Source organism: Ascaphus truei, chromosome 1 (assembly GCF_040206685.1).
Source record: "Ascaphus truei isolate aAscTru1 chromosome 1, aAscTru1.hap1, whole genome shotgun sequence".
Classification (NCBI taxonomy): Eukaryota; Metazoa; Chordata; class Amphibia; order Anura; family Ascaphidae; genus Ascaphus; species Ascaphus truei.
In genome coordinates, this window is record NC_134483.1 from 111,090,639 (window position 1) to 111,103,138 (window position 12,500).

General features: G+C 50.1%; 1 protein-coding gene across 1 annotated transcript in view; it reads left to right on the forward strand.

Moving 5' to 3' along the window:
- Positions 1-12,500, forward strand: part of RHOBTB3 (Rho related BTB domain containing 3) — a 124,939-nt gene that overhangs the window by 10,378 nt on the left and 102,061 nt on the right. Inside the window, exon 2 of the mRNA XM_075584271.1 lies at positions 4,363-4,558. Coding sequence (XP_075440386.1) covers positions 4,363-4,558 — 196 coding nt within the window. The remainder of the gene's footprint in view (positions 1-4,362; positions 4,559-12,500) is intronic.

Sequence of the window (12,500 nt, forward strand, 5' to 3'; positions counted from 1 at the left end):
GGGCCCCTGGGAGAACTTTCGGGGCGTCACTCACAGATCAGAGCCAGGAAGGAGGGTCCGGCGCCCTCACTGGGTTGCGGGCAGAGAGGGGAGGGGGGGAGGGAAGGGGAGGGGGGAAGGGGGGGGGGAAGGAGGGGAGGGGAGGGGGGGGGAGGGGGGGAGGGGGGGAAGGGGGGGGGAAGGGGGGAAGGGGGGAGGGGGGGTGTGGGGGGGGAAGGGGGGGAGAGGGGGGGGAGGGAGGGGGGGGTGTGAGGGGGGAGAGGGGGGGGGGGTGGGGGGGGAAGGAGGGGGGGTGTGGGGGGGGAGGGGAGGGGGGGTGTGGGGGGATAGGGGGGGGGAGAGGGGGAGGGGAGGGGGGGGAAGGGGGGGGAAGAGGGGAAAGGGGAAGGGGCGGGGGGGAGCGGGGGGGAAGAGGGGAGGGGGGGAGGAGGGGGGAAGGGGGGGGAGGAGGAGGAGGGAGGGGGGAAGGGAGGGGAGGAGGGGAGGGGAGAGGGGGAAGGGGGGAGGAAGGGAGGGGGAGAGAAAGGGAGGGGGGGGAGGGAAAAAGGGGGGGGGGAGATAGGAGGGAGGGGGGAGGGAGGGGGGGGGGAAAGGGAAGGGGGGGGAAGATAGGAGGGAGGGAGGGGGGGGAAGAGGGGGGGTACATAGTATTTTCATCGTCAGTGTGGGGTTGACACATTGCTCTCGAGAGGGGTTCTTTTCCTAGGCTAAGGTATCGCCTAAACATTTTTTTTTTTTTTCTCTATACAGTACATTCAATATTGGTGCATATATTGATATGGAATGAAACAGGTTGGTTATACATAGCAGATTTGCCTTGGGAAGGGGAGGGGGGGGGGACACCTTGGAGTGAGATGGGGGGGGTAGGTTCCCATGGTGAGACCTCTATCGAGGTCTGTGGTCTGGTTGGAAAAGTGGGGGGGGTGGGGGGAGAGGGGGGAGGGGTGGGGGGGACACAGAATTTACATCATTAACCGGTGGAAAAAACATTGCTCACGGGAGGAGTTCTTCTCCAAGGCCGGAGTATTGCTTAAACATTGTGGATGTCTTCTATACAATCAGTATTGGTGCATACATTAATATGGAGTGAAACAGGTTGGTTAAACATAGCCGATCTACCCTGGGGGGGGGGGAGGAGGAAGGGGGGGACACCTTGGGGCGGGATGGGGGGGGAGGGATTCTTATGGAGGGATAGCTAAGAGTGTCTTTGATCTGCTCAGGGGGGGAAGGGGAGGGAGGGGAGGGGGGGAGGGAGGGGAGGGGGGGGAACGGGGGGGAGGTGCATTTTATTTATAACATCCTTTAGTATTTGGGGGGTGCTCCTGAGGAGAGCTCCTTCTTAACCCTGGGTCATACTTAAAGTGTGAAATTATACCTTGATTGGACGTATGTAGTTTGTACATTGTTAACTAGGTTATCTTTGGGAGATAATGGGGTACATCACATTTTATTATTAAGGGGTAAGGGGAGAGGAGGGTGTCAATGTTTGTTCATACAACCTGTCTGTTGTGGGTGGGGGGGGGGAGGGGGTCTCCCGCAGCAGTCTTAGAGTGGTTGAGTCTGTTGGGAGAGTCCCTGGATCTCCTGTCTCCTGTCTCGGTGTTAGTCCTCCTCGGGTTGGGTACCCGGGGGGGGGGGGTTCTTGTCCTGCGGGAACGTGGGGAAAGGGCTTGTGGAGCAGCGCGGTTGCTGGTTCTCTTCTTTGGAGCCAGGGTCTCCGCGGGTGCAGCTTTTTGTTTCCCTTGGCATCGGGGGGAAACATGGGGGTAAATAAGCTGGGTACTCCGGTTGAGGGAGGGGGGGCGGGGTAGAGAGGGTTTGAGGAGGGGATGGTGGTGGGGGGGGGGGAGAAGAGGGACCGGTGGGGGGAGGGGGTCAGGCAGGTGTCTCTGGCAAGAGGGGTCTGTTAGTGGAGATCCTGGTTCTCCGGTCACGGAGTCGGGTCTCCTCGCGTTGGGGCTCGTGAGGTATTCTCGTCCGCAGAGATCGCGAGAGGGCGTCTTCTGAGGAGCTTGAGGAGTGGTGCGGTTGCTGTTGCCTGAAGCTGGTATCTGGAACTCCGCGGGTGCAGCTTCGGTCCACTTGGCATCAGGGGGGAGCGGGAAGGTAAGTAGATAGTATGTCTATGTTTAAAGAAAGGGGGGGGGTAAGGGGCTGGGGTAGGGGGAGAGTGTGGGGGGTGGGGGGCAGTGGTGGAGGGGGAGGGAGGAGGGGAGGGGGGGGGGAAAGAGTGAGGAGGGGGGGAGGGAGAGAGGAGGGGGGGGAGAGAGAAAGGAGGGGGGTTGCAGGGAATTTTTGTGGGGAGGGAGGGGGGGCGAAGGTTTGTGGGAAGCTGTGTTAGGGCCTGCAGGGCCTAAGGGGCCTCTCGCTTGTTGGTAGTTTTGGTGATAGTCATCTGCTTCGGTCTTTTAGGGCCTCTGGGTTGTGGGATGTCTGCAAGGGAGTCTTGCGTTTTTTTTTTTTTTTTTTTTCTTGAATCTCAGCTGGCAGCGCGGGCATCAAGGTTCATCGGAGTCGTTGACTGGCCAGTCTCTCCGATGCTCGGGGGGTTTCTTGGGGGGCCGTCTCCGACGTCTCATCTGTGCGGGGGCGGTTGTTCTTCTGTGGAGGGGGGGGGACCCCTAAAGCTTTTAGGAAGTCCTTTGCATCTTCAGGGGCGGACACTGTGTGGTGGCGGCCATTGCGGAGCACCACCAACTTAAAGAGGAACCCCCAGCGGTATTTAACCCCTTGGTCCCTGAGGTGGGAGGTAAGTGGGCGCATCGCGTTTCTTTTGTTGATTGTTAGTTGGGAGAGGTCATTAAATAGTTGGATCTGAACACCGTCCATTGACACGGAGCGTAGATCCCTGGCAGCCATCATGATGCGTTCCTTTGCAGAGTAAGCGTGCATTCTGAGCACCACATCTCTGTGACGGTTAGGATCTGCTGGCTTTGGGCCGAGGGCTCTGTGGGCTCGGTCTGTGTGCAGATCGTGGTCTGATAGATCGGGGACAAGCTGCAGGAAGAGTCTGCGGAGGTAAGGTTGGAGTTCCTCGTGTGTGATGTCCTCAGGGATATTTTTGAGGCGGATGTTCTGCCTTCGTTCCCTGTTTTCTAGGTCCTCCAACTTACTTTGCATGCTGCGGATCGCGTCCCCGCATCTTAGGACTTCTTCGTGGGTCTCTGCTTGCTCGTTTGAAATTCCCTCCATTTTCCCTTCCAAGTCCTCAGTCCGCTCCGTTAGCGCTCCCACTTCGGCGCGTATAATTTGGAGGGCTTTTTCTGTGTCTTCTTGGACCCCCCTCCTCATTTTAATGATGAGTGAGTCGAAAAAGTCTTTATTTAGGATGGGGGGATCCGCGTCGATCGGGCTCTGTCGGCCGCTGCGCGCCTCGTGTTCTGGTTCCTCCTCGGCGCCATCTTGCCCATCGGGACTGATATCAGTCAGACGCTGTGCCGGGGGGAAAAACTTGGTGACTGGGTACTGGTTCTTCTTTTGCGTCTTCCCTGTCATCTCTCCGGTGTTTGAACTTAATGTGGGGTCCAAATTCGTGGAGTTTGGGGTGGGGGAAAAGCTCTTTCTATTAGCTTAAGTAGCGAGGGCGCCAGGAGCTCTCTCACTAGCAAACCATCGGCTGTGACGTCACCGGAAGTCCCCTTTTTTCCTATTTTTAAACATACACTTATGTTAAATGTATTGTTGTGTGTATACATATATATTACAATTGTTGAATTAAAAATTAAGCTTTAATCGCCTGAGAGTGCACCACTCAAATGTGCTTCCCTTTGGGGCAACAGCCACTTTTTCAACTGTTGTCCTTGTTGATAAATCGACATTATCTTAAGCACATAGCACCAGCTGCCAATTCTGGCAACATAGGCAAATTCATATACCCAATATTGAATTCAATTGGTGAGCGTTATGATACCCTTTCTATTTTGATAGGATATAAAAAAACATAACATATCTTTCCAATAAAACAAAAGTAGGAATGGGACATTTGAACAGCAATTTCATTTTTGATGTACAGTAACATACAACAATCTTAAAAGATATTGCAAATGTTCAAACATGTACAGAGGGTAAGGCTTGTATTTGATGTATGCCCCTGTTCTATATGCTGTGAATCCACTTCTCTGGGTGGATAAGAGTTCAGCTCCATTTAAAATAATTGGGACTAAAATTCTCTCCAGCACAGGGAACCAGCTTCACAGCATATTGAATAAGAGGTTTCGATATGCAGAACAAGATAGAGTTTTGATTAGCATGTTCCCAATAATATGGTTAGAAATAGTACAATATAGTGTAAAGCTAAATTATTGTGAAATAAAGCATTAGGATAGTATAGATCTTTAAATAATTGGTTTCTTTTTTTTCTAGGTCAGTTCGTATTGTATCGCTGGGGAACGAGAGGGATAGATTATTTGGAGAAAATGGACAGCAGAACCTGGTCTCCTTCTATCTTGGGAGAAGAGCCAATGGTTTATTCATAAATCCCAACCATCCGGTGTTTACGGTGTATCAAGCCAATGTTTTTGGGAATATTCAAGTAGTGGTACATGAATGTCCTAATTGGGTAAGAACTGCTCTGATTGAGATTCACTCCAAATGAGTATTGCAATGCAAGGGTCACACTAATTAACTATATGGCTATTGTGTATTGATTAGGCTGGAGAAGTGGTGGGAGTTACAAAGTGAGCGCAAGATCATTGTATGACATTGTTCTAATAATTCATAATTTCCAGAAATGTGTTGTATGTTGTCATACTTTTTCGTAGATCATCCTAAATGTTCTTTATAGATTAAAAAATGAATTCAGTATGATGCAATTAAAAGCAAGTAACCAACTTTACTTTTTTTTTTGTTTCTAGTTGGTTTTGATTATATTGTAATATTTATTAAAAACTACAAAAAGTCTACATTGCAGTGTTAACATTGCATCATCTGCTTATTCTAGTTTATCACCCGGCAGCACAAAACTATTTTCCAGTTAGACTGCAAAAGGTGTCACCAGTAAAGCTTTTTGTCCAAACCTCTCAGATAAGGCTCTCCAAAGTCTAATAACTCACTAAGTAAAAAGAAGGTTAGCAATACGAATCCTCTGCTGTGGTGTGACGTCTGTGGCTCTCATGGGGTAGTCTGCAGTCATCACCACAGCAGAGGATTCGTATTGCTAACATTCTTTTTGACTTGGCATTTGTCCCTGTGTCCTAATCACTGTCTCTTGTTCAGCCTTTGGCTGGGGCCATAGAGAGGGTGAGCAGATCGGAGCCGCGCTGACGCTGAGGCCAGCAGGCGCGATCAGAGGCGGGGGGAGACTGAGGGAGGCGGGGCAGTGACGTCGCTGGGCCAATCACCCGCAACGCACCGACGTCAACGTCACAACGCCGTGACGTTGACTCTGCTCCGCGCTGATTGGATGTTTTCAGCCGACAGTGCGCTGAAAAACAGCTTGGCTGTCGGCTGAAAAATCCAGCGCCTCCGCACGCCTGCGGACACTCGCGTGAGCCCCCTCTCAAGGCATCCTCATTGAGGATGCAGGGGCTCAGCGCGTAGCGTCCGCACGGCTCAGCGCGGCTGGTCCTTCTATGGACTCGGCCTAACGCTTATTCAATTTACTGTGCAAAACATTTTTTTGCCATGCTTTAAGTGATTAGTTAGGTGCTATTGAGCACATGATCTTTCAGTATTATCAGTCTGTACATATATGCCTAGTGAATGATAGTGAATATAAGGCGCTAACAACTTAAAATAAAATAGTGGTTGCGTGCAAGTTAATAGTGCAATATACAATAAAATATGTGCTCAAATAATATATCCCTGCTCAAACCCTCTGGCAGAACCTGTTTCCCGGGTTCCAAGTAGAATGATATAATTCAGACAATCCAGGAGGAGCAAAATATGGGGAAATAAGGAAACAAAAAACAGTGCAAATTTAAGTGCAGACGTTGAGACTAAAATCCAATCAGGTGTCAATATCTTGGCTCTACCGGTCTATCTACTCACAAGATGTTAGTGGTATATATGCAGTTGGCAGATTGGGCTGCCACCCCAGGTGGATGCTGTATACTGTGTGACTCCCTCCAGGCTCGTCTCATCAGTGTGGCAATGATACATGTAGAGGAAGAAACAGAACTACATAGCGCGATCTGTCTTGAAATAGACTTTATAAAAAGTATATAGGCATATAAAATGTGCACTTACAATGTGCCAGAATTAAAATCGCATTTATCACATTAAGAGTGAATCTAGGGGGTACTCCGCCATTCTCACCGCCTCCTCTCTGGCTCTGGATTTCCTCCGTCTGCAACCTGGGACTCCGGACTCCGTGTCTCCTCCGGTGCGTGTGACGTCACTGCTCAGTGGATGGTACAGCTACGGCTCCCTCACTAGACCAAATAGGCATATATGCCTAGTACCTTGTGAGGTTCTACTGTTGCTGTCACAGATTTGTGCACTACTGTTAATCTGTTTAGACAGTCTATATGCCTAGCTATTTTTTTTTTAGCACTATTGAGGTTCATGTACCTATAGGATAGACTTATTGCTAATAGACAGAACAACTATTTTAGTTTATCAGTTCATTATTCATCCTTATTCATTTGGTGAGAGGTAGTAGGTTGAAGGTGTGTAAACTAGGGAAGTACCATAGGCTGTTTTCAGTCTGTGAGAACGGGCATGATTAAGGGGCATTTGGCTCCGAAACATCGCTCCCCCCCCTACATTTTTATCGCATTAAACTTTACGTGTATAGTACGTTGTTCACCTTCCTTTTGTTGTTTTTTTTGTTTTTCATCCCCCTTGTTCCCCTTCCTCCCCTCCTCTCCCTCTGTACTGTTTTTCTCCACAAGATGTACTCTCCAGACCTATGCCAAGGCTGATTTTGTAGCTGCTATAACATTCAATACATTGATCCTCTTGTTGACAGATTTTGTCTTTATTCCTTTATTGTGTGCTGGGGACCCCTGTATATATTACAAATTAATATGTTCATGTGTTAAAGTATACGTTATTACAAATTGTGTATAACTAACTGTGAGTGTGTGTGTTGTGTGTGTGTGTGTGTGTATATATATATATATATATATATACAGGTAAACCCCGTTATAACGCGCCTCGCTATACCGCGATTCGGTTATAACGCGGTTTTCCCGTGGCTCCCGTTTAAAAAAAAAAAAAATTTAAAAAAATGTTTTTTTTTTTTTTTTTAGTTTTTTTTTTTTGCACACTGCACACACTGCATACACTCACTGCACACACACTGCTCATTGCTCACACTGCACACACTGCACACACACTGCTCATTGCTCACACTGCACACACTGCACATTGCTCAAATTGCACACACACTGCACACACACTGCACACACACTGCACACACACTGCACACACACTGCACACTGCACACACACTGCTCATTGCTCACACTGCACACACTGACACACTGCTCATTGCTCACACTGCACACTGCACACACACTGCTCATTGCACACACTGACACACTGCACATTGCTCACATTGCACACACACTGCACACTGCACACACACTGCTCATTGCTCACACTGCACACACTGCTCATTGCTCACACCGCACACCACACACACACACACACACACACATAAATCAGCCTTACCTTGGGGATGATTGGTGAGGCATGTGGCTACAGGGGGGGGGGGCGCTGCGTGCCGCTGGGGGTGGTGCTGCGGTGGAGGGGGGTGATGGCTGCGGGGGCCCCCGATGCTGCGGGGGCTGGTGGGATGGCCCGGTGCAGCGCGGGGGGGCAGGTAGGTGGGGGTAGGTTGGCGGTACGGCCCGGGGCGGGGGGTGGGACGTCATTGGGGGGTGGGGGGGTGACGGGGCCCTGCGATGCGGCGGAGTGGCAGGACGACCCTGCGATGCGGCGGGGCGAGGGGGCCCGGTCCTGCGAGGGGGAGGGTGGTGACGGTGCTGGGGGGGTTGGTGCTGCAGGGGTCGAGGCGGCTGATCACCTGTTCCCCGGGCCTCCCTCTCGCGCCGGAGCTGATGACTTCCGGCAGTTTTTTTTTCTTCTGTTCCCCGGGCCTCCCTCTCGCGGGAAGGGGCTGGGAGGGAGAGGGAGGGGGCTGGGAGGGAGAGGGAGGAGGCATGTGGCCCGCATGTAGGGCTTCTGGACACCTCTTCCTTCCTTCCCTCCTCACTCCCTCACGAACAGGCACGCGGCGGCCATTTTTAAAAAAAATTTAGCACGACCCCGTTATTAACGCGGTGGTCTCGGGGTGGACCCCGAGGACCGCGTTATAACGGGGTTTACCTTTATATATGTATATATATATATATATATATATATATATTTATATATATATGTATATATGTAGCCCCGGTAAGAAATGGGGGCTATATATCTTCCTCCTACTGGTGTAAGTCCTGTTAAGGGCAGGCCGCCAGTAGTTATCATGGGTTTTTCCCCCGCTTCAAGCCCTGCCTTGAGTGATAGAGGCAGGCCCCTGACTCTGTATGCAGGCCTGAGATAGAGGGGAGGTCCTGCTGACATCATGAGGGGTGGGGCTGTCTAAAGTTAATTCTGCCTGTTCCTGTAAGTGACAAGTAGTTCTGTCCTGGGAGCAGAGAGGGCTGGTGTGTCTGATTGGAGAGACCATGGTTAGAGTGACACCTGTGATTGGAGAGGAGGCAGAAGACCAGCCTGTTTAGAGCTGATAAAACTAAGTGGACCAATGCCCCTACCCTACTCAAAGGGTGAGGGGGGGAAACTTGCCCCACCCAGAGGGTATACCCTAGGGGTGGGTGTCGGGGGGATATTGGAACCCCATACAGCCCATCCTGCAGGGATACAGCTTGGAGGAAAAGGAGAGCAGGCCAACATCCTGTACACTGCATATGGACTGCTGCTGTGCCTGAACTGCTGCTGTGTGCTGTTGTAAGGACAATAAAGAGACATTGCTGTTTTATACAAAAAGACTGTGTGTGAGATTGGAATCTCTCGCCCTGGGACCAGGGCTTCTCTGGGAGGATTCCAGCCTATTCCCTAGGTTTTCGCCAGAGATGGAGGCGCTGCACCACCACCACTAAAGATGAAGGCATATACCCCAGAAGCCTGTCCCTGTTATCCCCAATACCAACGCGGGAGACTCAGGCCCTTCTGTTCCTCACAGGTACGCACCACCCACATACAAGTAACCAGCCCTCACTATACCCTAGAGGTCCAATCTGCGACGGGGGGACGGGGGGACATGGGTTATATATATATATATAAATTGCTGCTACTCTTTCCCTCTTGCCGCCCCCTGAGACATGCTGCCCCTGAGCGCCACCTTTCCTGCTCCTAGGGACAGGCCATATTCATTTACATAAAGCTCAGGCAGGAGCTTTCATCTTTTTCGTGCTGAAAACAGTACAGGACTGAGGTATTGGGTTGTTACGTCAACGTTAAAAACAGTCATGCAATAACTAATGTAAATATTTCACTGCCAGGAAAGCTCTGCAATATAATACTCTGCAGTGCACAGAGAGGCCAGTCTAGCAGCACAATCAAAATCCAGCGGTAATTGTCATTCAGGTCAAACCGAGTTACCGTCAGATTGAGAAGTCAAACCTCTCTTCACAGCTTGATGATTTAGTAAGCTGCCATGGCACTGTTTTGGCACTACCGCATGGAAAGCCCCGTTAAACTGAATGGGGCTTTCCGTGCCATAGCGAGGGATCAGCACTATCGCAGCTTACTGAATAAGCTCCTGCAATCATATTTTACTTAATATCATCCATAGATGTCAACTGTATTTAAACATTGACATGGTTGTATGTCTCATGTGGAAAGAGCGCTAGCAGTGTGCAAGTTCTGTATGTTATGCCACTTAATAAGCAGATGTCTGCTTGTCTTTGTCCTTTAATAAGAACATTCTGTAAGACACAGATTACTAGAATTGCTTTCTTTGACCCCACATTTTTCAGTAACCACATTTGCACATAAAAGTATCATTGTATATTTTTAAACTATTCCGCCAACACAAAATTTCATTTAGACAAGCAGCAGCTTATGTTCAGTAGCAGCACTAGCAGCAATAGAAACAACGTGTTACTTTACACTTAGGGCTACCATATTTTACTCATGAAGAAGCCACTACGGGCCTCCTCCACTAAACAACGTTATGGGCCATGCGACAACCACTAGCACTGCTAACACACTCATACCTACACTCATTTGAAGTACTCATTCATCCCATCTTCCATTCACTTATTCACACATTACTTCCAGCACACACACATACTCACATACAGGGACACAGCTACACACACATAGATGGCATAATTGTCGGAAATTCAGCTGAGTGCTCTCCCAGACCGAAATTGGGGGACATGTACAGGTCCGTACGTAGGGTGACCAGATTTTCAAAATGAAAACCGGGACACATTAAACAATTATTTATAAAACAAATTACATCACGTGACGCCCCCCCATTGCTATGACAACGAGACACTGACGTCAGGTGGTGACATGTTGCTATGACAATGTGGCATCACGTGATGCCTCGGCGCCATAATGCGTCCCGTTGTCATGTCAACTTGATGCCGCGTGACGTCACGGAGCGTCTCGTTGTTATGGCAATGTGCATTACGTGATGTCGCGCTGCCATGTTAACGGAATTTGGAGGGCAGGATACAGCCAAAGGCAAGATAAATAAATATATAATAAAAAGATCTAAAAAATGTTATCTCCACACAGAGCCACTGACCTACACACAGAACAACTGACCCAAACACACACAGAGCCACTGATCCACACACACACAGCGACTGACCCACACACACACAGCGACTGACCTACACACAGAGCCACTAACCCACACACCCACACACAGAACCACTGACCCACACACACACAGCGACTGACCTACACACAGAGCCACTAACCCACACACCACACACAGAACCACTGACCCATACACATAGAGCCACTGACCAACACACACACACACACACACACACACACATACTGACACACACACACACACACACACACTGACCCACACACGCAGAGCCACTGACCCACACACAGAGCTACTGGCCCACACCGCCACTAACCCACACACTCACAGAACCAGTGACACACACAAACACTCACAGAACCAGTGACACACACACAGAACCTGTGACACACACACAGAACCAGTGACACACACACACACACACACACACACACACACACAGAACCAGTGACACACACACACACACACACACACACACACACACACACACACACACACACACACACACACACACACACACACACACACACACACACACACACACACACACACACACACAACCAGTGAAACACACACAGAACCAGTGACACACAAACACAGAACAAGTGACACACACACAGAACCAGTGACACACACACACACACACACACACACAACCAGTGACACACACACACACAACCAGTGACACTGACACACACACACACACACACACACACACACACACACACACACACACACACACACACAACCAGTGACACACACACACAGAACCAGTGACACACACACACACACAGAACCAGTGACACACACACACACACACACAACCAGTGACACACACACACACACACACACACACACACACACACACACACACACACACACACACACACACACACATACACACACACACACACAGAACCAGTGACACACACACACACACACACACACACACACACACACACAGAACCAGTGACACACACAGAACCAGTGACACACACACACACACACTCACACACAGAACCAGTGACACACACACACAGAACCAGTGGCACACACACAGAGCCACTGACACACACGCACAGAGCCACTGACACACACACACGCACAGAGCCACTGACACACACACACACGCACTGAGCCACTGACACACACACACGCTCAGAGCCACTGACACACACACAAACACAGAGCCAGTGACACACACACACACACAGCCAGTGAGACACACACACACACACACACACACACACACACACACACACACACACACACACACACACACACACACACACACACACACACACACACACACACAACTAGTGACAAACACACACAGAACCAGTGACACACACACACACAGAGCCACTGACACACACACACAGAGCCACTGACACACACGCACAGAGCCACTGACACACACACACACACGCACTGAGCCACTGACACACACGCACAGAGCCACTGACACACACACAAACACAGAGCCAGTGACACACACACACACACAGCCAGTGAGACAGACACACACACACACACACACACACACACACACACACACACACACACACACACACACACACACACACACACACACACACACACACACACACACAGCCAGTGACACACACACAGAACCAGTAACACACACACACACACAGAACCAGTGACACACACACAGAACATGTGACACACACAGAACCAGTGACACACACACACAACCAGTGACACACACACACACACAACCAGTGACACACACA